A 27,544-nucleotide genomic window follows, 5' to 3' on the forward strand; every position below is an offset into this window, starting at 1 on the left:
CATGTGATTATTAAGAGTGTTTTTTGTGAGTAAAGCTCTTTCCACACTAAGTGAAAGTGTAACACCATGTCTACACTGGACACAAGCGGCGCAGCGTGACAAAATATTACAGAACTCATAGTCAGCGATGCTGTCCACACTGAATGTGGCGCAACACAACAAAATCCCTGACAGTAAACTACTCCCTCGTTCTATTTATGACGTACTGGCACAAAGTTCAAATGATATGCAACAGTTGCTTTGTCGTATCCAGTGTAGACAGACTTTAGGTATTGTTGCTTCTCTCCAGTGTGAATTCTCATGTGAATTTAAAGTTTCCTTTTTGAGTGAAACTCTTTCCACACTGTTTACAGATAAAATGTCTCTTGAGTGTGAATCCACATGTGGACTTCAAGGTTTCCTTTTTGAGTGAAACTCTTTCCACACTGTTCACAGATAAATTGTCTCTCTCCAGTGTGAATCCTCATGTGGACTTCCAGGTTTTGTTTTTGAAGAAAATTCTTTCCACACTGTTGGCAGGTGAACAAGCTCTCTCCACTGTGAGTTCTCATGTGGGAATTAAGGTTGCTTTTATGTGTAAAACGCTTTTCACACCGAGAGCAAGTATAAGGCTTTTCTCCAGTGTGACTTCTCATGTGCACTTCAAGGTTTCCTTTTTGAGTGAAACTCTTTCCACACTGTTTACAGATAAAATGTCTCTCTCCAGTGTGAATCCTCATGTGGACTTTAAGGTTTTGTTTTTGATTGAAATTCTTTCCACACTGTTGGCAGGTGTACAAGCTTTCTCTACTGTGAATTCTCATGTGGGAATTAAGGTTGCTTTTTTGTATAAAACTCTGTCCACACTGTGAGCAAATATAAGGCTTTTCTCCAGTGTGACTTCTCATGTGGACTTCAAGGTTTCCTTTTTGAGTGAAACTCTTTCCACACTGTTTACAGATAAAATGTCTCTCTCCAGTGTGAATCCTCATGTGGACTGCCAGGTTTTGTTTTTGAATGAAATTCTTTCCACACTGTTGGCAGGAGAACAAGCTTTCCCCACTGTGAGTTCTCATGTGGGAATTAAGATTGCTTTTATGTGTATAACTCTGTCCACACTGAGAGCAAGTATAAGGCTTTTCTCCGGTGTGAATTCTCATGTGGACTGCAAGGCTTCCTTTTTGAACGAAACTCTTTCCACACTGTTGACAGGTGTAAGGCTTCTCTCCAGTGTGAACTCTCATATGGACCTTAAGGTTTCGTTTTCGATTGAAACTCTTTCCACAGTGATGGCAGGTAAAACTGTTAGATTCTATCTTCTTTTCTCCAATTTTTAAATCATGATCTTTCTCATTCTGCTCTTTCTCTTCCATATCCTTCAGCTCTCGACTCTTCTCAATCAGGTCTAGAAAAAAACATACAAAAGCAGTTTAATGTCTTTGTCAGATTCAATCTCTCTTAAGATCAAGTTGTCCATTGTTGTCCAAAAGCACAATTTATGTATGCAAAACATGGAAGCTAACGGCAAACACTATCCGGAGGATAAACACATTCCACCAGCAATGTCTCCGGCGCATTCTCAAGATCTGGTATATTGATCGCATCACCAATGAAAGTCTTGCAGCTGGGAAATTCCAACAGCCTTCAAGTTGCCATCACACAGCAACGACTTAGGCTAGCCGGGCATATTCTACGAAAGCAACAATAATGCATTGGTGGCCACCTGGCACCAGACCTTTACCAACGATCTTAAGCATGCCAGCATATCCTGGGACGAAGCTGTAGTACTGGCAGAGGACGACAACGATGGGGAGACCTCGTTTCTCCACTGTGCCCAACAACACAGGAGTAAGTCAGATCTTTTCTATCGAATTGCTACCACATGTAAATGATTGTGTTTCATCACTTCTCACTTGTCCTTGAACAAGCTCTTAAAACCTTTTCAATCTGGGTTTGTAACACAAAATTTCTATGTTGAATAAACAGTTCTTTTCATTTATCAGAGTAAATGTTCACAGGTTCAAAGTTTCTTCTTTTAACATTAGTGAACTATGAAATAACTTTAATGATCAATATAATAATTAATATTAATACTTTATTTTTATTCATTTACAAGGTATGGTTCAGTACCGTTACTGCTTTTTTAAAAATAGTAAAGTTCTATTTTAGTTTTCGTTCAGTATCCATTTTAAAAGATGCAGTAGATCACGTCCATCAGCTCCCCCAAAGCTTGAACAGTCCTTTGCCACTTCCTGCATAGACATTTCACTTGGTAACATTAGGTAGTTTTCATTTATATGCTGTTTATTGTTGATGATCGCATTATTTTATGCATCATAGGCATCTGCTTACATATGAGATTGCTTGATTATCCATCTCTCTCGTCTCTCTCGTCTCGGGACATTCTGGACACATTCAGATGCGTAATAGCACCCAGAGAATGTGGAAACCCGGAAAATTCTGTGTTTGGCGGGGAAAAAGTTAATAATAAATTACTAAGTACTTGTTAAATATAATTAAGTCTTTAACTAAGACTTTCACTTTATTTCAAATCATTTTTGTGAAGAGATATATATACTTTGTCACAGTAAACCATTTAATGATTGAGATCACTGAATTTTTAATTATACTAATATTTTCACAAAAATAAGAAAGAAGAAACTTTGAATAAGAATGTCTGTGTAAACATTTGTAGAAATGAAAGTTTCGAGATCTAACAGTTGATGAAAAAAAAAACATTACCAATTTTCACCTGTAGATGGTGGCATAGGAGAACTTATTGGCTCATCAGCCTTTTCTACTCCCTAACATTTTTTCTCCCACACGTTTTGCATCTGAATTTCTATTTAGACAATGCCTATGTTTACATATGCACCAATAATGCAGTTATTTCCAATAATCAGAGCAAGGATGTTACATGTCACAAGGAAACCTCTTCACTCCAGTTTACATGCAATTTTAATTATTCTTATTTCAGGAAAACAGAAGCCAATGTTTGTATACATGAGGCTCTATAAATAAAACCACTTAAATTAGGAAACATGACATTCTTCAAAAATATCATTCATTTCAGTAAGGATCCAATGCAAATGAAAACCAACCTGTTTGTTCCGCAGTATCTTCTTGTTTCAAACTGAATACTTCTTCAATCCTGATGTCTTCACTCTCCTCTTTAATGAACGCCATCTCTATAATAGTGTGTCACGTGGATCTCAGTTGCTTCACCACTTTTTCTGTGTGGTTCGATACTGTCATGAGAAAAAAAATGAACAGAAAAAAATGAATAATTCCAAACTAAATTTCTGGGTGCATCTCAAATTAGCTCCTTTGTTCAGTAATCAGCGCACTGCTAAGGGAATCAGTCGGAGTGAAGGCCATTGCAAACGGAGCCCGAAATTTTCAAATGTGTTTTTCCATTATTCAAAAGGTATGCAAAAAAGTGCTGCTGGGGTATAAAAAGTCCATTAATTGGTGCTCTTTGGATGCGGGATTCTTTCGTATCGTCAAAAAACTCATAAATCCAAGGCACTCGAATAGTGTGAAAAAATTAAAAAGCCTTTATTCACATGGCTTTAGAATTTAAAAAAACAACACATTTGTGCACTGACGCATTGCGGCTAACTCGCCTTCATCAGGGTGTTCTTCCCTTTTTTTCGTATTCGTCATCCTTTCCTATCAAAATGCTTGTTATGGATGCGAAAACACAGAAAATTGATCCGAATTTTTTTATGACGGACGAAAGTTTCAGAGGCAGTGTGTAAACGTGACTGACACAACACGAAGTGGTTTTTTTTTTTTTTTTTAACGTGCGAAAAATTCAGACTCGGTGAGCAATGGCCTTTAACTGATTAGCCCAAAAAAACAGAACCAAAAAAAAAAAACAAGCTAGCACTACAAATTAATAAAAAAATAAAAATAAATAAATAAAAAAAAAAAATATAGAGACTACATATGTATTTGTTTAGGTACTGATTGACCTATAGATTTTATTAGATTATACTTGTTGGTTTCACATTCACAGTTGGTTTTGAGCAGCAGGGGCCTGTTTCAATAAGGAGGTTCAACCAACTCGGAGTTAAAACTTTTTTTTTTTTTTTTGAACAACAATTTTTATTTTCAAGGATTGTCATACAGGTTAAGACAACAGTTCAATTTTTCATTATAACGGAATAAAAATAAATGAATAATAATAATAATAATACATAAATTAACTCTGAGTTAAAACTTGAACTCTGAGTTGACTAAAGCTGGCTGCACACTAGACGATTTTCACCGATCTTAACCAATTTTAAAACCATGGGAGACCACAGACATGAAGACGGTTTCAACCAATTTTTAGCCTTATAATCCTCTGAACGCGCACACTAGATCATTCCACCAGACCGTGAGACAGTTAAATAATCAGTTAAATAATTGTAAGTTAAATAATTGAAATGACACCACAATAGAGTTTTTTTTGGAAAAAAAAAATTATTTGTGACAAGCTGCGAATTGAGTTTCAGAACAGCTGAACTGAATTAATTCAATCCACTCTGAGTTGACTCTAAACTTAGCGCATGCACCACGACTATGAAAAGCCATGATCAATGGAGCTCCGAAATTACGATTCATCATGGCAACAGCACCCGACAACAAGACGTCTGCATACTTCCGAGTCAATGCATAACCTTAATTCTTAATCACTGTTATAATATCAGAGGTGAAAACTGGCAGAATGTTAAGTTATTGAACTAATATTCATTTTAATGGTATCCCACAGGCAAAAGAAGGAAAAAAAAGCAAGTATAAAAGTATAAAACATAATTCAATCAGGTAAAGCTTTAAGCATAAAAGGTTCATGGGTGTAGGCTACGTGATTTTACAAACATTTGACATATTAAATATAATTCAGTGTCTTTTTCAATGTGCAGCAGCTTTTTCCGCATAGAGTCTAATGCTTTTTGCATAATTAAATAATTTTAAAAATCTCTGATCCAAACTGTTGCATTTCTTAATTAATGAAATTAACATTTGACTTCTACTCAGCCAACAGTAAGAAGGCTAACCAAAATAATGAAGAACAGATGAAGAGGATGGCCACAAATACCAACTACTGGAAGAATATTAAAATCTGACAGGAAAATAATAAATGTTGCTTTTGTATTTGTAGGCCCCACTGTAAAAATCGCATTCCAGGCCCCCTCTTCCTAGCCGGGCCCTTGAAATCGTCCTAACCTTCCCCCCGTTATGCACCCCAGGTTAGGTTCACAGAGTAAGTTACCACGGTAACGGACTCTGAGTATAAGTTACCTCTCTTTCTAAAACAGGCTCGACTTAAATTTACCCTGCATTCTTGGGTTTGACAAACCTCCCTTCATCTTTTTTTATTTATTATTATTATTATTTTGCATGAGCTATTTGAAAATGGGCAAAAGAGGGTTTTGAGTCACTCCATTTACACTTGATGGATATAAAAGTTTCCTAATAACAAAAATATAATAGCATACTATTTGTTTTTTTATCTTCCAGTGAATAAAAACTGATTGCTTCAAAGCTACTATGAATTTCATTTTAATGATCAGAAATGGTGACATCTCAAGCCAGAAGAGAGAAGAACAGAGACATTCAAAAATAAACTTACAATGGTTTCTTTTTTTACAGAAATTGCAACTGTAATCTATAACTGTGTTTACTATCAAGTGATTCACGATACAGGGAGAAATGAGACACAGCTTTGCTTTTACTCGGTTACTGATGCACTTTGCTGTAGAATAACGAGCATTAATGTCAGATTAAGCAATACAATCTTACATTAAACAATAATTAATCTATTTCACATCGTTTGAAGATCGCCCGTACGGGCAGCATTGACTTATAACCTTTGAAAGGGAAAAACAAACCTTTCTTCAGCCTAATCACAGATGCAGGAGCGCGGCGCAGCCTTATGACATCACATCACCACACCAAAATAAAAGTCCTGCTAAAACACAAATGTCAGAAGTGCTGGAAAAAGTACATACAATAAAAGTAAACCATTCAAACAATAAAACGTATTCAGAGTCTTTTTGAATATTTAAAGTAAAAACATCTAGTAACGTTCATAAGTGCGGAAACCATATAGCAAGCTTTGTCAATAAAATTAAATCTTTGTAGGGCCACAGATTATTCAAAAACAAAAATAAACAAATGCAACAATAAATATTATTATTAGTTGTGCCTAATTAATTATTTAACTACTAATAAGTTAGACAAACACACACACAGAGAGAGAGTTTTTTCCACTTATAACTTATGAATCATTAGGTAAGCATTAGTAAATAGTCAGTTCATCCTTTATAAAGCATTGTCCCAACATTAAGTCATTAGTAAGCAGTTTATAAATACAGCTATAAATGCCTTGTTCTTGATTTATAAGCATATCTATTACAAAGGAGATTTAAAGGCTCAGTTATCTTCCTAACAGAAAAAATAAACAAACAACACAGAGGGATACAGAATTTATATTTTGTTTTTGTTTTTTCTGTGAAATTGCAGAGGTTTATTTTAATTTTTTCCTAGTGTACAGTTTAATTTTTTGTATCTTGAAAAAATATTCTGTATCCCTCTGTGTTGTGTTTGTTTAACTTTTCTGTTTGGAAGATAACTGAGCCTTTAACTCTCCTTTGTAAATGCTTTTATAAGGTATAAATAGTCCTCACTTTAGATGAGCTCACAAAAATAGATGGCTGGCAACTACTAAATGTTTTATAACTACCTGATTTAATCATGAATTACAGCAGGAATATGTGTTAATAAAGCATTTATTAACACACTGAGCAACTATTATCATGTGTGTACATTTAAATAGTTTATTAATCATTTACTTACACTTTCTAAATGATCTTATGAACCGCTAACAACATTTTGGTTATATCTAAGGAAGGAAAATAGACAGTGTTTGTTTTAACGGCACAAACCGAGCGATTTGGGCAACACGGGGTGGAGAGTGATGTCACACGGTCATAAAAATAATGTTTAATATCTCAAACACCAAACGAGCACAAACGTTCATTTTTGCGGCACAAATTGGCACAAACGAATGGCATAGTTTTGGTGATTATTTTTTATGGGGTGCCAACTTTACAGAGGTACCTTCCAGATGTCATCAGATGAGTACATTACAAGTACATTCTCTCACTAAGATGAATCAGAAAATGTTGTGTAAAGTTCTTTATTTCATTCAGCTTGTCATTTTCTTTATATGACCATCATTTATATTATCATTCAGTTATACAGTGTGGCACTTCACAGCATGACCTAAGTTTAATTATTTTGATTCCAAGTTATCAATATATGAAATGGAATGATGCCTCTATACCAGGGGTATTCAATTAAAGTCACCAGTGGAGGTCTAGACAATATTTCATATATTAAAAAAAAAATATATATATATATATATATATATACACACACACAAATATACAAATTTGTTCTATATTCCTTTTCTATTCAATTCAGGTGAAGAGGTGAAGGTGTACAATCAGATTTGGCCCACACTCAGCAGCAGTGTGAACGTTCACTCAGATTTGCAGGTGAAGGAATTATCTTCAGTGTGAACTCTCATGTGAATTTTGAGGCTACATTTATGACTAAAATTCTTTCCACAAAGATGACATATAAAATGGTTTTCTCCTAGGTGACTCCTCATGTGGCGATTAAGGCTTACTTTATGTGTGAAACTCCTTTCACACTGACCACATATGAACTGTTTCTCTCCGGTGTGAATGGTCATGTGGTATCTACAGCTTTGTTCTGTCGTGAAGCTCTTTCCACATTGATCACATGTGAAGAGCTTCTCTCCTGTGTGACTTCTCATGTGGCTACTGTGAGTATGTTTATAAGCAAAACTCTTTCCACACTGAGTGCAAGTGTAAGGCTTCTCTCCAGTGTGAATCCTCATGTGGACTGCCAGGTTTTGTTTTTGAGGGAAATTCTTTCCACACTGTTGGCAGGTGAACAAGCTCTCTGCACTGTGAGTTCTCATGTGGGAATTAAGGTTGCCTTTATGTGCAAACCTCTGTCCACACTGAGAGCAAGTATAAGGCTTTTCTCCAGTGTGACTTCTCATGTGAATTTTAAGGTTTCCTTTTTGAGTGAAACTCTTTCCACACTGTTTACAGATAAAATGTCTCTCTCCAGTGTGAATCCTCATGTGGAGCGCAAGGTTTTGTTTTCGATTGAAACTCTTTCCACAATGACGGCAGGTAAAAAAACTATTAGATTTCATCTTCTTTTCTCCAATTTTTAAATCATGATTTTTCTCATTCTGCTCTTTCTCTTCCAAATCCTTCAGCTCTTGACTCTCCTCAATTAGGTCTAGAAGAAAAATACAAAAGCAGTTTAAGGCATCAAAGTCTCCTGAAAAAAAAAAAGGCTAATGAAAAAGGTGTTTCTTGTAATCTCAGAAACCCTTTGCTTTTAAACATTCAACCTGGCAGTTATCAAACGCCTTGCGAAACGGAGCATGCATGACCAAAGGTTTATTTTCCAGCACAACATTCCTTTGGACAGCATGAGAATTATATTGCCATTTGTGAACAAGCATTAGCACAGTTTAAGTCTTCTCACATAAACCACGAAGCCAGTAAGATCGGCCTGCATATCAGCCCGGAAAAATAAAAATGCAATTTGCACAGCTTTTTGCTCAAAATGTTGCTTTTTTATGAAACCTTACATTCAAGAGTTGATATAAAAAAAAACAATGCTTAAAGCTAGAAAAAAAAGGGTCTCTTTTGAGGTATTGCATGTTCAGATATTCATACAACAAAATATTCTGGGGCATGAAATTTTTGTGAAAAAATGCTGGCGATGGCTGGCAACTTTTTTCAAAAATGTTGGTGGGGAAAGAGTTACGCAGCCCTTAATGTCAATCATGGATCAAACTAATCCATCATGGCAAACAGCAAATATATTTGTGCTGTTTAATGCATTTGAGATGTTGTGTGTCCCCAGAGCATAACTGACATGTCACAGGTATATTTTCCATCTGCAAATGTTAGAAAGTCATGCAAATATTTCCATTTTGCTGTCAGGAGTGGACGAGGCTTACGCGAGTTAACGCAAGCTAAACAGACGGAACGCAATAGAATAGTTGTGCATCAATATGTTTCAATTGGTCAGTGTTAGAGGAACTTAGCCTGACAGTTAGCCTGCCTCAGACCAGGGCTGTTTCCCAAAAGCATCGTAAGCCTAAGTACATTGTAGACCCGATGTACTTAGGCTTATGATGCTTTTGAAAAACACAGCCCTGGTTAATTTCCAAGCATAAGTTGCCACAGAGAATGCGCCGTGTGGCACAGCTGACACTGAAGAGCATACGCCGTTTGCGTTCAGCGGATATTCTCCAAAATGGCACTAGGGTGACGCGGAGGAGGCAAATTTGAATAAAGTCTTTAGAGGTTTTTTTTATTTTATTTTTTTCATTAAATTCATTTTGGGCTACCAAAATCTGAAGAACACCTGCCCGATGGGCTCCCAGGTGAAAAAGGTGCACTTCCATAATGTACTTAAAGTGCTCTATTTTCACACACTAATTTTGTACTCAATATACCAAAAATTATTCTTTAGGACAAAGGGCCGTGCGATATTGAAAAGTGCAATAACTCATTAAATAGTGCAATATTTGATATGCAATATGATAATGCTTAAAGTGCCACATGCTCAGATTTTTACACAGCTGTTACTGAGTCAGTTCTGTTAAATTCCATAACTATCTTGCGTCATATATATATATATATATACACACACACAGGTGCTGATCATATAATTAGAATATCATCAAAAAGTTGATTTATTTCACTAATTCCATTCAAAAAGTGAAACTTGTAAATTATATTCATTCATTACACACAGACTGATATATTTTAAATGTTTATTTCTTTTAATTTTGATGATTAGAGCTTACAGCTCATGAAAGTCAAAAATCAGTATCTCAAAATATTAGAATATTTACATTTGAGTTTGAATAAATGACCATCCCTACAGTATAAATTCTGGGTATCTCTTGTTCTTTGAAACCACAATAATGGGGAAGACTGCTGACTTGGCAATGATCCAGAAGACGAACATTGACACCCTCCACAAAGAGGGTAAGTCACAGAAGGTCATTACTGAAAGGTGTGGCTGTTTACAGAGTGCTGTATCAAAGCATATTAAATACAAAGTTGACTGGAAGGAAGAATTTGGGTAGGAAAAGGTGCACAAGCAACAGGGATGACCGCAAGCTTGAGAATACAGTCAAGCAAAGCCGATTCAAACACTTGTGAGAGCTTCACAAGGAGAGAACTGAAGCTGGAGTCAGTGCATCAAGAGTCACCACGCTCAGACGTCTTCAGGAAAAGGTCTACCAAGCCACTTCTGAACCAGAGACAACATCAGAATCATCTTAACTTGGCTGTGGAGAAAAAGAACTGGACTGTTGCTCAGTGGTCCAAAGTCCTCTTTTCAGATGAAAGTAAATTTTACATTTCATTTGGAAATCAAGGTCCCAGAGTCTGGAGGAAGAGTGGAGAGGCACAGAATCCATGTTGCTTGAAGTCCAGTGTGAAGTTTCCACAGTCAGTGATGATTTGGGCTGCCATGTCATCTGCTGGTGTTGGTCCACTGTGTTTTCTGAAGTCCACAGTCAACGCAGCCATCTACCAGGAAATTTTAGAGCACTTCATGCTTCCTTCTGTTGACAAGCTTTATGGAGATGCTGATTTCATTTTCCAGCAGGACTTGGCACCTGCCCACACTGCCAAAGGTACCAAAAGCTGGTTCAATGACCATAGTGTTACTGTGCTTGATTGGCCAGCAAACTCGCCTGACCTGAACCCCATAGAGAATCTATGGGGTATTGTGAAGAGGAAGATGAGAGACACCAGACCCAACAATGCAGATGAGCTGAAGGCCACTATCAGAGCAACCTGGGCTCTCATAACACCTGAGCAGTGCCACAGACTGATCGACTCCATGCCACGCCGCATTGCTGCAGTAATTCAGGCAAAAGGAGCCCCAACTAAGTATTGAGTGCTGTACATTTTCATACTTTTCAGTTGGCCAAGATTTCTAAAAATCCTTTCTTTGTATTGGTCTTAAGTAATATTCTAATATTTTGAGATACTGATTTTTGACTTTCATGAGCTGTAAGCTCTAATCATCAAAATTAAAAGAAAAAAACATTTGAAATATATCAGTCTGTGTGTAATGAATGAATATAATATACAAGTTTCACTTTTTGAATGGAATTAGTGAAATAAATCAACTTTTTGATGATATTCTAATTATATGACCAGCACCTGTACACACACACACTGTGTGCAGAATTATTAGGCAAGTTGATATTCTGGTCATATTTTTTTTTTTCCAAGAACATTTTACCAATTCCAACCCACATCAATCTTAATAACTACTATTGATTTTACATTTAATCATTTTTAAGTTATATATAATTGTCCATGAAGGCTGAAAGTCAAAAACTCCTTATTTCAGGTGTGCTAAATTATTAGGCAGGTTTTCTTTTACAGATAAAATGAGCCAGAAAAGAGATTGAACTCAAAGTAAAAAAAAAAATTAAATAATTAAAAGCCCATGAGAAGGATGCAATACTAATTCAATAATAGAATTAGCAAAGTTAAGGCATGACCATTGGGCAGCGAAATGCTCATTGGGTCAGCAAGGTCAGAAAAAACAGGTGGAGAAGAAAAGACACGTTAACTGCAAAAGAATTAAGAATTAAGGTGAAGAATTAGCTGTGAAACCATCAGGAATCATTTAGTCTCCAGCGCCACCATTTTCCAGAACTGCAACCTTCCTGAAGTCTCCAGAAGTGCAATGTGTCAGGTTCTCAGAGACCTTGCTTGGGTAAAAAATGCTAAAAAATAACCCTCACTTGATATGAATAACATGCTGAAGTGTTGTGAAATACATGAAGACTGATTTTGTATAGGCTTTATGGGCAGATAAGTTGCGAGTGACTCTTGAAGGACCAGCATCACATCCTCTTGTGCCACTGTTTGAAGAATTTATCTTCCAGAATCTGGCAGTAAGTTTTAGGAGCTCATTTTAGTCAAATCTCTGCAAGACAGACTTTTTAGGATAGGAGATGGAATAAAAATGAGCTCCTAAAAGTTTAGGAACTGAATAATAAGAAGGAAAAATAAAACACTGCTTAGTCTTCACTCTATGAACTCACTGATTCTTATTTAAGCTACAAAAGTTATTTAGGCAAGAGCAGTGAAGTGATATTCTCTGTGTCTTTTGTTAATGGCCCCAAATATTGCAAGCTGTAGCTATATGCATATTGCGATATGTACATTTGCGATATTTCGATAATTTTGATATATTGGCACAGCCCTAGTACTTCTTAAGATAAACTTAAAATTATAGTAGAAAAGCACCGATTGCAGTTTTCTTGGCTGATTACGATTTCCGAGTTTTTTGGAAGTGTGACCTGCCGATACCGATTTTCTTTCTAAGAACTGTAATTGACAGCATATAAACACAAATCTATGCAAATTTCAATGCAAAAATTATTTCCATAATAAAATAAATTATTAAACATTACAATTCCCCCAATCTGAACTAAGTTACAGATTCTCTCTCACTTAAGCGACTCGCAAAATAAAGTGCTCTGTGACTAGAAAGAGGTAGAAATAGTTAACTTAAAATGAGTTGCTGTATGTAACAAAACGGATGTCATTTCCCACTATGTTTATAAACGGTCCTTTTTTTCCCCTAACCTTATTATTTTCCCCTAATCTCATCTTTCACATCAAATTCTTACTTTGTTTCAATTAATTAATGTTTTAAAGAGCGAGTCATTTAGTCATTCATTCATCTACATCTGGAGTATCTTTTCACAGAATCACTGGTTTTGAGGATGAGAAGACAAAAATCACTTCGTGACAACAAATCAGTCACTTTTTTTAGTTGCATAGTTAAGTGATGGACATGAATGTAGGGCTCGAAATTGCGACCGTTTTGGTCGCATATGCTCCCAAAATGTAATCTGTGCGACCCCAAAATATATTTGGGAGCATTTGTGTGAGTGCAAATAATTGCTGTGGTGCGACCTGTCTTCATTTCTCTGCAAAATGTTCATGAATTGCTGCAAAGTATGTGCCTGCTGTGAGTTGATACAATGACCGGTTCACCATTCTATCCAACATAACATATCCCATTAAGCTTCATCTTTACATTCTTCTCAACTTTCATGCATATTTTAGATAGGTTATATTAGCTGTCACTCTTTCGCTGCGCTCTGTTGTTTCAGCCGATGTCTCTTCTGGACAAACTGCATTGAAATCATTTTCCAAAATGTAATTTGTGTGGAAATATTACTAAGTCTGTAAACGGCCGTTAATAGAAGCCAGAGACGCTGAAGACGGATGAAAGAGAAGAAAATCGGCAGAACAAGCTCGCTGTTCTATGGAAGCCAATTTCCACCACTGAATAAAAAATTTAAAAGGTAATTGCGACTTTCTCACAATTCTGACTTTTTCCTCAGAATTGCATGATATAAACTCGTAATTACGAGTTAAAAAGTCATAATTGCGTGATATAAACTAAAAATTCTGACTTTTTCTCAGAATTACGAATTCATATCTAACAATTCTGACTTTTTTTCCTCAGAATTACGAGTTTATATCGCAATTCTCAGAACATATCAGTCTCCCCCCCTCAAAACTGGACTTTAACTCGCAATTGCGAGTTTATATCACGCAATTCTGAGTCAGAATAGTCAGAATTGCAAGAAAAAAAGTCAGAATTGCAAGTTTTTATCTCGCAATTCTGTGAAAAAAAGTCAGAGTTGTGAGAAAGTCGCAATAACCTTTTTTTTTTATTGTTTTTATTCAGTGGTGGATTTTATCCATACTGTTCCCTATGCGCGAAATATAGAAAGAAAATCCCAAATATTGAATTGGGAGTGGGGGTTTATATTAATGTACTTCTGAGGGAAACTGACTGTCTTGAGAGGTTTAAAATAAATGTTCTATTTATCTTGAATCTGTATATTGCATATAAAATAACAAAAAAGGAGCGCAGCTCTGCTTTGTTAACAGCGGTAACCAAGGAAACACTATAATGATGTTCCATAAACGGAACCTGTTATCAGAGAGTTGCATTTACACTCAATTGTTTTTGTTTCGTGCAGATGTTATGTAACATAAATTCACAAAGCTTATGTCAGACCATTCTGTTTTTGCATCAGATTTTGAAATAATACATTCTAATTTACATCTGAAACTGCTGTATGCAGCATCTTTGTCTGGATCATGATTAAAATGCTGTGGTGGGCTATAATTTTAAATGGTGACAGATAGGGATACAGCCTGTAATGGAGCAAATAAACATCTTGTTCATGTACTCATATTTTCCTTTTCTTCCTCGTCTCTAGCTTAAAAAAAAAAAGAAAGAAAGAAAGATAAATATTTTTTTTAGAATCGGCTATCAAATGAGAATAAAAACCAACCTGTTTGATCCTCAGTATCTTCTTGTTTCAGACTGAATACTTCTTCAATCCTGAAGTCTTCACTCTCCTCTTTAATAAAAGCCATCTTTATAATAGTGTGTCATGTGGATCTCAGTTGCTTCACCAGGAGTTTTTTTTCTGTGTGGTTTGATACTGTCATGATTAAAATGAGAAGAAATGAACACACACAAAAAAAAAAGAAAAAAAAGATCCAAACTAAATGTCCGTGTGCGTCTCAATCAGCTCCCTTGTTCAGAAGTCAGTCACAGTGATAGTCAATGGCCTTAAATAAAATACATACAGACACTTCATACACATTTGTTTCGATACCAAATGATCGGTAGGTTACAGTCATTAGATAACACTGTTATGACTTTATTTGCAGTTGGTTTGTAAAAATGGTTTGTTGTTGTCGTTGCATTTACACAGTTTTGAGCAGCAGGTGTACGAAGCATTTGAGTGCTTTAATCAGTGTTTAAACCAACAAGAAGTTTCAAAAAGCTCAGTTTCTCCATTGTTACTTTTTTAAATTGAATATCAAAGTTACAATTGTTTCTCAAAACTTTAAGTGAATGAAGTAAAACTATGAATTGGTTCAGGGCTACTCTGAATTCAATTTTAATGATCAGAGATGTTAACATCTCATGCCAGAAGAGAGAAGAACAGAGAAACATATAAATTAATAATTATTTTTCACAGAAAGAGCAACTGTATTCAAATAAAAACGCTCTAATGTTTCTTTCAGGTGATTCTCCATCACTATTTACATTCATGTTTTTACTAATGATTCACGATATCAGGAGAGAAATGAGAAGCAGCTTTTCTGTAACTTTACTCTCACAAATAACGTGCACTAACGTCAGATAAATCACTACAGTCTTACATTAAACAATAAATAAGCCATTTTACATCGTTAGCGTTGACTTAAAAACTTTGAAAGGGAAAAACAAACCTTTCTTCAGCCGAATCACAGATGCAGGAGCGCGGCGCAGCCTTATGACACAACATCACCGCACCAAAATAAAAGTCCTGCTCAAAAACGCAAATACAACAGTAAATAGGTAATGAGTTATTAGTTGTACAAAATTAAAAAATTGACTTTATGAATCACACACGCAGATTGTTGTTTCCACTTATTACTTAAATTCAGTTATTAATACAGTACTTATATTATAGTGTTTCTAATAATATATTGCACTTTTTTAATAATATGACAGTAGTTTTGATAATATTAAATATCTACATATGTGTACTTAACTATTTAAATACTATTGTTGCTTTTTATATAGTTTTAGTTACTTTAAAAAAAATCGAAAAGAAAAAATCTTGAACAGTTAAATTATTTCACAAATAAATTATGATTTACAGACAGCTAAATATATTTATAGTAGAACATTTATTGATTAAAACACAGGGGGTGGACGGTAACAAAGTATTTTACTTCACTACTGTACTTGAGCATATTTTTAAGTATCTGTTTTTTATTTAAGCATTTTTATTTTGCAAAACATTTACCTTTACTTCACTTTACTCCACTACATTTCATAAAACATTCCTCATTATTTTGAACTGAAGAAATCACCACTGCTCTGAGATGCAAGAGCGATATCTTAGGCTGGCCGCACACTAGAAGATTTTAAGTCCAATTTGCACCCTCATTCTGTGTCAGCCGCACCACACAGTCTTCTACGTTTATTTAAGCTTCGATTTGAACGAAAAAAAACAGCGTATCTGTGTGGCGCGGCTGACTCAGAACAGCGTATGCAGTTTGCGTCCAGCAGATATTCTCCAAAATGGTGCCACGCTGACGCAGAGGACACGAATTGTTGAATAAAGTCGTTATTTTTGTTTTCTTTGTGTACAAAAACTATTCTTGTAGCTTCATAACGTTACGGTTGAACCACTGATGGCAGACGGACTATTTTGACGATGTTTTCATACTTTTCTGGACCTTGACAGTGTTATTTACTTGGCAGTCAATGAGACAGTCACAAACCTCCCGGTTTACATCTAAAATATCTTAAATTGTGTTCCAAAGACGAACGAAGCTTTTACGGGTTTGGAACGACATGGGGGGGTAAGTGATTAATGACAAAATTTTAATTTTGGGGTGGTGTAACCCTTTAATAAAGTTAATTTAGAAACAAATATTTTGAGAATTTTTTGTTTTGTTAAATTCATGTTTTTGTTTTTCAAAGTGGCCGGCAGCGAGTTGACCACATGTTTGATCCATTTAGCCGTCCCAAATCAACACTTGACTTGCCTACACTACAGTCCATAGACATAAAACATTTTCAGTATCACAATGTTAGTTTAACCTAAATGTGTGCTGTTCTGTGACTGTTTGTGTGAAGCGTGGAAGATACAGCGCTCTTAATGCATGAAGGCAACAGTGCGACCACTGCCATTTTCCCCCTAATAACAGTGGAAACAACTTTTTTTTGCTCATATAGATAAGAGTAACACATTATTCTACACTGTAAAAGGTCTTTTATTTGTGTGCACTTACAATAACAACAAAATGTTGTGCTTTTGTAAATTTAAGAAATAAACAGGATGTGCTTTCTGCTGTCTCGGTCAGCTGGAGAGCGTCACAAAAATTTAACTAAACTCAGTCTATAGGCTACTTGCCTCATAGACATTAGAAATACATCTATAGAAAGCTTGAAATGTGTACTTTAAAAAGAAAATTTAAATCGAAACAAAAAATGTATCATTATGTAGCCTAATCCGTATTAATGGTGTGTTGACAGTACTGGTGACTGCTAACTGCATTTTTATTTTGAAACATGCCATGCTCATGTTTAATTAATTACCCATTAATTAAACACGTTTAGACCCGTTCAACAAAATAGTGAGACAAGAATGTTTTCCTACAGACCTGTGTGATTTACTGGAGGTCAGTCAGGTACACATCTTTGAATACCTAGTCGAGAAGGAATGTGTAAATACAAAGGAGACGCGCGTTCAAGGCATATCGCAGCTTGGATGCTTATAACTATTTTAATTCTGGAAAAGTTTAAAGCATTCTAACCCACACAAATGGAAATACCCGTGTCGTTTACGGGGAAATCGAGGCGGGTCAGAGGCTTTCAAAGAGCTACAATGTAACTGTAGTGAGACAGAAACAGCCTCTGAGTCAGGTAGTCAGGATTTCACCTGCAGTCAGGGAGAGGAATTCAGCGTGTTCAGCAGCTTAGCTCAGCCAGCACGGTAGTGCTCAGAGCTGTCCGAAGCTGTCCTTCATTAAACTGAACCCAGATCAAGTGGTGAAACTAGAGAGAAACACCAGAAAACAGAGCATAGAACCACTCTGGCATGATGCTCGCAAGCTGCGCAAAACAACAAGCACCGCCATCAAGGTGTCTCAGCGTGAGATAACTAACCCGGCTAAGTTTCTCACTGAACCCAAAGTTAAACTAAAAAGTTAAAGTAAACATCTTAACTTTAACTGCGTTTGTAATCGGCGCCATATTACTAGCCACTGGATAAGCAAACACAGACTGGAAGTTAAAGGTGCACTAAGCAGTTTTTGAAAAACGCTTTTGACCACGTTGTCGGACCATGTCTCAAAACACACTTGCAGCCAATCAGCAGTAAGGGGCGTGTCTTGTATAGAGAGAAGAGGGCGCTCAAGGATCGATATTAGCAGATCGACTGTAGATAGAGAGAACTGGAAGATAGTGGTCTTCCACCCCTGCTCCTTTCCAATCTTGTTCGTGACGCCAATTTGTGGTGGCTTCTGCCGCTTCTGTGAGAAATCACTCTTGAAGTCTTGAGCTTTTGATGCCAGAAGATAAGACTTTATTGTCAGACAATGAAGCCGAGAAGCTCAGGAAAACATCTCCGAGTCTTTGTCTGCACACTCTTTTATACGGTTTTTCTTCAAGACGTGTTCAACATAGTCCTTCTACCCCCATACAATGTATTCATTTTACTCAGGAAACATATGTTCATGATAGCAGAACAACTTGATTACTCTCCTACAGGCCTCCTTACATATAAGGAGAATAACATGAAGCTCATAAATTGGGCCGGCAGACTCACCTGCTTTTTTAAAATTTATTTTAATTTTTTTACATACACAGAATAACGTCTATGTATTAAAGTTACTGTGCGGCTGATAACTAAGCTAATATCACAAGATTTGAATTTAACATTAAAATATGACATTTACTGTTGTCAGAGCGCGCGCGCTCTCTCTCTCGCTCTCTCTCTTCCTCTACTCAAGCGTGTGTCCCAGGTCGTTGCCATGGAGACAAACCGAAACCATTAATGCTGTGGTGTGAGTTAGCCAGAGTGCGCTAATCGCGGGAAGAATAAAATGGATAGTAAAAAAATATATATAAAAAGCCAGGTTAAAAAAAAAAGAAAGGCATTGGAGGATGACACAGCCAAATGTGCCAAACTGACAAATATGTTTTCAAGAAGACAAACGAGCACACGTGACCTGGCGACTCAAGGTACAGTGACTAGCAACATTTACAGCAAACGCTTTTATCCAAACTGACTTACATTGAAGGAATTTTTTCATTCAGTTTAGGTTTTTTTCTATTGATTGTCTGTTTCAATTAAATGTAAGTGATTTTAGCCTGTTCTTTCTTTCTTTCGAGATGCTTCCTGATTGTACATTTAGTTATTGATGACTGTTTGGCAGCTTTCAATTTTGAGCATTACACTCCCGGGCTGACAATGGATCCCAATCCGGCCCTGAGTTATCACTGAACAAATATGCTGTGTTTAACTAAGATAATTTTTTTTTTTTTTTTTTTATGATTATAACATTTATTTAAATATCTTCTAACAGTCGGAGCCGATACCCTTGTATTGAAGCCTATAGGCAGTGCTTCGGGCAACGTGAGTTCCCAGCTTGGGGACCTTTCGTGATCCGATAAATATTTAAATATTTTCTAATTAAAACAATAAGGGTTCCTATGCAGTTTAGAAATATGGAAATTGATTTAAGTAATTTCCAGGAAATGCATGGAAGGCAACTACAACACTGCTATTTTATTTGCGCTTCTTTCATATATATTTTAAACTCATTTACTTCACACACTTCTCACTGCATTGTAATTTTAGAGGTTTATGTAAAACGACATTTCCTTTGGCTCACCGGTTCTTGCGCAGTTTTAAAAGTATTTCACTTAAGTAATTTGCAGGTCTGGAAAGGTAGACTATGGAAAAAAGGCAACAGAGTATGGAAAAATATTTGTTTAGACTATTTCGGTGTTCTAAAAATATAAAATATAAAATTTCTAAGAATAAATTTATCATACAAGTAGAGAGATTTCATAATAAACATTTAGTGATCATTTGAACACGATCATTTGAAGTTATTTTCATCCATCTATTGTCCACACCACTTCTCTTACATAGGCTTTGCACACCTTTTGTTTTGTTTTTATGTCTATTATAGGCACAAATCCCAATTCAAGGCACACATTTTCATTATACGCAGGACTCTTTAAACAAGTCTTTTTTTTTTTTACTTCACTAAACAAATGTGCGCGTGCCACGCAAACCAGCAAAAGATAAAGAAGCAAACATGTAGGCCTAGTAGAAAATGTATCTATATCCAAGTTCATTATTAGCCTACTCTACAGATGGTTTGGTTTTTGAGAGAAGACAACGTGGCTGTTTGATTGGCGATCGCATTGTGCTTATTCCATTCATTCGTGTAGCATATCATATTGTAGCCTATAAGGTTTAAATCATTGCCTTTTAAATATAGGCCTACACAAATACTAGAACGTGTATGATGTATTATTTTAGGTAATATTACTCTTGCCAAGCTCTGATTTATGAGAGATGCACAGAGAGGCAACAGCAAGCTGTGTTTGATTTGTACTCTTTTCTTCCATAAAGTTTACATTCATTCACTTCACACACTCATCATTGCGTGAATTTAGAGGTTTGTGTAAAATATCACGCTGATCCCCGGCTCACCTGTGAATCTAGCAAACACGTGCTGCAGCCTCAGCCGAATATTTGGGCAAAATTATTCGTTATTCGTTTTAAAAGCCATTATCCTATCCCATTATCATTAGCCTTTCCGAATAAGGTATTCAACTTCGGACCTCCTTACATACAGAAAACACATGATCATCATAGTAGCTTACATGCTATATTCACATTGATTATACTTGTTTAATTCATATTTTGATTAATAAAAATCTTCTACAATTACAGCACTTGTGTCTGATTTCGAACAAAAATCACCCACAGGACAGTTACTACAAACTCTTTTATCACCATAAATGTGTTGATGATTCTTTATATGTAAATGATGCTTTATATTTGTTTTTTTCCACTGTAGGCATATTCATCATATTTTATGCCATGCAGATGTGAAATGCTTTCCTGTTCTTGTTCAAATTCTTCTTCATGGAATAATTAATAATAATTCAGTAAAAAGATAATTTTGTATGTTTTTTGGTTTCACTGGCACAGGCAGTGATGCAGTACATGCAGAGGTCAGCTGGGACTTTCTGCAGGAACCTATGGCTGTCCACTTCAATGTTCTTCTTCTCTCTGTGCATGGCTATGTACTGGGCTGCTCCGCAGCGGTTCCTGCCAGAACCAGTCTGAAATAGTCCAAATATAAACACTTATTTTTTATAGATGTACCGTAGTAATTCAGGGTAAGACAAAAACATGGTTAGGGAAATGGATTCATGATGTACTCACTTAGAGAAACATACATTAATATGCTTACTGATGCTCAAGAAGGCAACACATTGGATTAAGAGCATTGGATTAATTCTTCTCATTTTGTTTAACGATCATATTTGTTCCATTTAATATGGACTTCAGAAGCTACATAAATACTATTATAGTGTTAGTTAATTAAATATAAGTTGAGTTACAGTTATTTCATATATACTAATAATGAGTTCTGTATTGTCCAATCAGACGCTGTTACGTCATTACACGGGGACTAGTTCACTGGTTGTTTATGTTTAGTGTCAGTATGCTCGCAGGCTCCGGTGTGGATGGTTGTAGTCAAACCCATCAGCACTGGGCAAGAGCATAAACCCCGCTCTTGTAAAGTTATGCTTTACTGAGCAGCAGTTTACTGTCGGGATTTGTCGTGTCACGGCATCCAGTGTAGACAGCATCACTGATTATAATGAGTTCTATAGTATTCTGTCACGCCGTGCCACTCGTGTCCGGTGTAGACACAGTGCCACGATAAGGCAAGAAGTAGGACCTGTGTAAATATCGGATCAGCTTTCCAGCGCTGGAGAGAACTGAAGGAACGGGAAGGCCTGCGATCGGACGCCGAGGTTGCTTTGTTTCTTCTCGATAGGTGAGTGACATTGGTTTTACTTTGTTTCACAGAACTAATCGTTGCTGTATGTATGTATGGGGTGGAGCTATCAAAATAGGGGTGAGACCCTTTTGGGGTAGGGGCGTGTTTGTTTTGGTGATTTCAAATATCAACATTGGCTACCAGAAATCACTTACCCCATCTTTAATGGTAGTGTAGTTTGAAGACTGGAATTTTCCATTGCCACTTGGCAAAATGATGGCACGAATGTGCGCATTGTCTCCTTCATGGAGCTCAGAAAGTGCTTCATCAGCGACAGATCAAGGAGACTTTCGCCACACTTTAACTTTGACTGGAATGTCAGACATGGTCATCCTTGGTTTCTGCAATTGCAAAGTTACAGCCCAGTTCTTACAAATGTGTCACAGGTTGGTACAATAACATTATATTTCTCAGTATATATTACAATAATCTTATGATTTGAAACAATGATTGTGTGGATGAAAATGTGTGTAATTGCAATAAAAGCATGAGATCAGGTTTTGAAAGAATGACTAGCAATGTTAAAAGCGTGATATAGATAGATAGATCACTCATATATCATTCACTTTTTCCACCTTTCCCTGGAGGCCGAGATACCCAGTCCTAGAAAACAGATCCTCCTCCTCACCAGTGGTAGAACAGGACGGTGGATAGATTGCATCCACTGCAGCTCTCTCTGCCACATCAGAAATGTTTAGTGGATCTGTTCTAAACTTTAAGGTGGATCTTCCAAAAGTAAATAAAGCCTCCCATGTCTGTCGGACAAAGTGCAGTTTTTTAGTAAATATGATCCCCCCTCCTCAAATTCAGGACAAGAGCCACTCATCTTATGAAGAATGGCCCTACTACCGTCTGAGGGAACAGACTGTGGACATATGTTGCGTTGAAATTGCAATTTTTGAGCCTCTGCGGACAAATGAGCCAGCTTTTTGGATTAGGCGTGTCTGAACACATTTCAGTGCCAACTTTTGAGGTGTGGTATATGGATGCACAAAGTGCAGTTTTTTTTTTTAGTAAATACCCTCCTCAAATTCAGGATGAGAGCCATTCATCTTATGAAGAATGGCCCTACTAACATCTGTGTGTCTGTACACATTTCAGTGCCAACTTTTGACGGGTGGTATATGGATGCGCCATTCTGAGGGTAAGAATCTGAGAGCTCTCTGACCCTCCATAGACAGCAAGGATCCTTACACGATCAAGGTCCAGAAACATGGCAAGGAGATCGGTAAAATAGTCCATGTGACATCAGGGGCTCAACTTTAATTTTATGAAGCTACAAGACTACTTTTTGTGCGCTTTTGTGAGACAATTTGTCTCCTCCATGTCACCCTAGCGCCATTGGAGAGTATCCACTGAACATAAACAGTGTATGCTGTTCTGTGCTGATGGGCTCATCAAGGGCATAAGAAAACAGTCAGATGATAGATAGTTTAGAAATATTATTTTGAGAGTTTGAATGACTTTAAATGGACTAGAAACAATACATAGAAGGGAAGCTTCAAACTTCAAACTATTCAACTTTAAACTGAAAACCTTCAAACTTCTATCCAACCTGTAGCTATGTATGTGATAGACTGCATGACCTTAAAATATTCAGCTTCAAGCTGCACTTACTAAGCAACGGGGTAAACAGCTGCTGGATTGATGATGCAAATGAACCGCGGTTCGGACCCAAATAAAATATGAACACATTCTGGCGGGGGCAGGGGGAGGGGGGAGCAATTGAACTCGGGTTCGGACCAGACAATCGAACCAAGTGTGAAAGCACCCTAAAAAAGTTATTTTCATCCATCTATTGTATACACCACTTCTCTTACATAGGCTTTGCACACCATTTTTTTTATTTGTTTTTGTCTATTATAGGCACAAATCCCAAGATTCTGACACAATATCTCAGATATTTACTTTATTTCATGGAAAACAAAAAGTAATTTTAAATAAATTTAATTTATTTTTTTAAATTCATTTATTAGCATTGACCCATTGAATCTCAACCCTATTTCAGCTATTACACAAACTGTAGTTTTGACTGCATTCATCAACCCTGTTACCAAAAGTTTAAAAATTTACCATGCATGACTTCCATAATTTAAGTTTAACTGAAGTTGAAGTAAATATAAATCAGACTTTGCTCAATTTATGAAATGTTCCAAACTTCATCATCACAATTTTGAACAACTTGAATGTTTTATGACTTTAATGTTCATTTATCATTCACGAGGGATCAGGAATAAACATCAATTTCTTTGTTCTTCAGTATCTTCATGTTTCATTCTGCAGGATTATAGATCACCCATGCTTCACTTATAGGCTGATGGGAATATTCTAGCATTTATTGGTGAATTGTTGTGGGAGGAGCTTCAGAAATACAAATGTGCTAAGATACAAAACAATCAATTACTGAATTTTATTTTTTATTTTTTTATTAAACATCCAATGTTCGCGTTTGCATTTTCATAGACGGGTAGTTACAAATTCAACAATAAAACAGGAGAATAAACTAATTCAGAAATAAATGTACAGAATTGAAAGCAGCAAATAACACCCCGGTCGAGTTGAACGTCTTTTAACTTGTCATTCAGTTTAGTTTTTGGTCGTTTGTTTTTAGATTGTTGTTGTTTTTGCATGAAACATGGTTTAGAGCTTTGGTGATAGTTAAATGAACATTTAATTACTAAAACACTAATTTATCACTAGAAATTACATGTACAAATTACTCATTTTTATTGGCTGGTAACTGAATGTGGATTGTAGCAGCAAACACACTGTGCGATGATCATGCTGTATCGTAGGCTATCTTTGGTCACAAGACCGTGACAATGGCCATCTTTGAACCTCTCTCACTGTACGAAACAGAACCAACGATTAGGAGCCACGATCACAGAAATCGCCACGATTGTTTCACAATACGAATCTTTCGTTAAATATCATTTTCACCAGCAGTCTTTAACTGTCTTTGTACATTCAGAATTTTGCTCTGAGCTCAACTCAGTTTTTTAATGACCACAGAGAGTCAGGACCTCGGTTTAACGTCTCATCCGAAAGACGGTGCTTTTGGCCAGTATAGGACCCACACAGACCACAGGGTGAGCACCCCCTGCTGGTCTCAATAACACCTCTTTCCTCCAGTGTGAACTGTCTGGTGCTTTCTCAGCTCAGCGGCATTAAAAAAGATCTTCCCACAATCAAAGCACATATGTTCCTTCACACCACTGTGTCTTTTCTGGTGTTCTTTTAAGCCACTCAGCACCCTAAAACACTTTCCACACAAAGAACACACATGAGGCTTTTCTTTTGTGTGAATTTTCAGGTGAACCCTTAGGATTGAAGCTGATGTAAAAGTTTTCCCGCACTGGTCACAGTAAAATGGTCTTTCTCCAGAATGCGAACGCAGATGTGATTTAAGAGTGCTCGCATCTGTAAAACTCTTCCCGCACTGATCACATGAGTACGGCCTTTCTCCAGTGTGGATCCTCATGTGTAACTTAAGGTGTCCTTTTTGTGTAAAACTCTTCCCACACTGATCACATGAGTACAGTTTCTCTCCAGTGTGGATATGCATGTGTACCTTAAGGTTTACTTTATGTGCAAAACTCTTTCCACACTGATCACACATGTGTGGTTTCTCTCCAGTGTGGATCTTCATGTGACCATTAAGGTTTACTTTATGTGCAAAACTCCTTCCACACTGATCACATGTGTGCGGTTTCTCTCCTGTGTGGATTTTCATGTGTACCTTAAGGTTTACTTTTTGGGTAAAACTCTTTCCACACTGATCACACGTGTACGGCTTCTCTCCGCTGTGGATCCTCATGTGTTTCTTCAGGCTTCCTTCATGTGCAAAACTCTTTCCACATTGATCACATGTGTGCGGTTTCTCTCCAGTGTGGATCCTCATGTGTAACTTAAGGTGTCCTGTTTGTGTAAAACTCTTCCCATATTGATCACATGAGTACAGTTTCTCTCCAGTGTGGATCTTCATGTGACCATTAAGGCTTACTTTATGTGCAAAACTCTTTCCACATTGATCACACATGTGTGGTTTCTCTCCTGTGTGGATTTTCATGTGTACCTTAAGGTTTACTTTATGTGCAAAACTCCTTCCACACTGATCACATGTGTGTGGTTTCTCTCCGCTGTGGATTATCATATGTGTCTTCAGGCTTGATTTTCGTGTAAAACTCATCCCACACTGATCACATGTGTGTGGTTTCTCTCCAGTGTGGGTCCTCATGTGTTTCTTCAGGCTTCCTTTTAGTGCAAAACTCCTTCCACACTGATCACATGTGTGTGGTTTCTCTCCGCTGTGGATTATCATATGTGTCTTCAGGCCTGATTTTCGTGTAAAACTCTTCCCGCATTGATCACATGTGTGTATCTTCTCTCCACCATGAACCCTCATGTGAAGTTTAAGGCTTTGTTTGTTTGGTAATCTCTTTCCAGTCTGAGGGCAAGAATTTTTGGCTCTCCTGAATGACATTTCTCCAGTTTTGACGTGATGATTTTTCTCCTGTTCTTCACTCTCCTCGATCTGTTCCATGAAGCCTAAAATAAAAAAATTAAAGTTTTATTTTCATCCATCATTTTATTTTCTATTCTCCAAACCACTCATGGGTGATTTTATTTTCTGTATATCATTGATAAATTAAAGGGAAATGACAAAGTGAACTCAAATATAACACAAGAACAATTGCAATACAATAATACAGTGAATTTTGATCACATTTTAAACAATTGTCCCTGGAACTTTTCATGAATTAGGCACATTGATCAGTTATTCTTTTATAGGCACAAATCCTTATTTTAAAATGAATGAAACAATTTAAATGAACCTTTTTAGCATTAGCACTGACCCACTGAATCTCAATCCAATCTCAGCTTTTACACAAACCATAGTGAAAGTGATATGTGTGTCTCATACATGAATTTGTGCTCTGCATATAACCCAATGTTTCCCAACACTGTTCCTGGAGGCACACCAACACTACACATTTCCCAACTTTTCCTGATCAAACACACCTGAATCAACTTATCAGCTCGTTAGTAGAGACTCCAGGATTAGAAATATATTGGTCACATAAGAGAGACATCGAAAATGTGCACTGTTGGTGTGCCTCCAGGAACAGGGCTGGGAAACACTGATATAACCCATCCAATCCGGTGTAGTTTTGACTGCATTCATCAACCCTTTTACCAAAAGGGTAAAAAATAACCATGACTGACTTCTATAATGTAATAAACTTCAGTTTATTTTAAAAGTAAATATAAATTAGATTTTACTTAATTTATGAAATGTTCAAATATTTTGAAGCAGAAATACATGTAAATCAAATTCAGGAAATTTTTGACCATTTGTTGAAAATAAAAAAAAAAGACAGAAAAGTGTCCTGTTTATTACTTATTTTAACTAAATATGGAATAACATGACTTTTCATACTACAAATATAATGACTTTAATAAACACCAACCTCTTTGTTCTTTGGTCTCTTCATGTTCCATTCTGCAGGGTTCTGGGTCTCTCGTGTCCTCAGTGTTCAGCTCTGCTTCACTTCTAGGCTGATGGGAATATTACAGCATTTATTGGCGAGTTGTTGTGGGAGGAGCTTCATTGAAGGTGAGTTGTTGTGGGAGGAGCTTCAAGCTGTCTGGCAGGAATAGCAGTATAATCAGTTAATGAATTGATGTTTTCATTATTTCACACATTTGAAGAATTCAATGTTTTGTGTTCACATTTCCATAGATGGATAGATAAAAGTAAAAGTTCACATTCTATG

General features: G+C 36.6%; 2 protein-coding genes across 2 annotated transcripts; both read right to left on the reverse strand.

Moving 5' to 3' along the window:
• LOC131534466 (zinc finger protein 585B-like) lies at positions 1-27,544 on the reverse strand. The gene is made up of 6 exons (XM_058767357.1): positions 27,239-27,544; positions 24,882-26,315; positions 21,923-22,029; positions 20,898-21,039; positions 3,081-3,167; positions 1-1,384 (listed from the first exon to the last, which is right to left on the reverse strand). Exons 1-6 carry the CDS (start codon positions 27,267-27,269, stop codon positions 348-350), a joined length of 2,838 nt encoding a protein of 945 aa, XP_058623340.1. The 5' UTR covers positions 27,270-27,544; the 3' UTR covers positions 1-347.
• On the reverse strand, positions 6,616-15,602 carry znf1124 (zinc finger protein 1124). The gene is made up of 3 exons (XM_058769762.1): positions 15,405-15,602; positions 14,453-14,605; positions 6,616-8,313 (listed from the first exon to the last, which is right to left on the reverse strand). Exons 2-3 carry the CDS (start codon positions 14,535-14,537, stop codon positions 7,514-7,516), a joined length of 885 nt encoding a protein of 294 aa, XP_058625745.1. The 5' UTR covers positions 14,538-14,605; positions 15,405-15,602; the 3' UTR covers positions 6,616-7,513.

Source organism: Onychostoma macrolepis, chromosome 03 (assembly GCF_012432095.1).
Source record: "Onychostoma macrolepis isolate SWU-2019 chromosome 03, ASM1243209v1, whole genome shotgun sequence".
Taxonomy (NCBI): Eukaryota; Metazoa; Chordata; class Actinopteri; order Cypriniformes; family Cyprinidae; genus Onychostoma; species Onychostoma macrolepis.

Excerpts from the sequence above, each read along its gene's own strand:
- znf1124 (XM_058769762.1), bottom strand. The coding sequence starts at position 14,537 with ATGGCTTTTATTAAAGAGGAGAGTGAAGACTTCAGGATTGAAGAAGTA. Across the intron at positions 8,314-14,452 it reads AGATACTGAGGATCAAACAG|ACCTAATTGAGGAGAGTCAA; the intron begins GTTGGTTTTTAT and ends TTTTTCTTCTAG.
- LOC131534466 (XM_058767357.1), bottom strand. The coding sequence starts at position 27,269 with ATGGAACATGAAGAGACCAAAGAACAAAGAG. Across the intron at positions 22,030-24,881 it reads CACTGGAGGAAAGAGGTGTT|CACTTTCTGAGCTCCATGAA; the intron begins ATTGAGACCAGC and ends TCGCTGATGAAG. Across the intron at positions 21,040-21,922 it reads ACACTACCATTAAAGATGGG|ACTGGTTCTGGCAGGAACCG; the intron begins GTAAGTGATTTC and ends GGACTATTTCAG.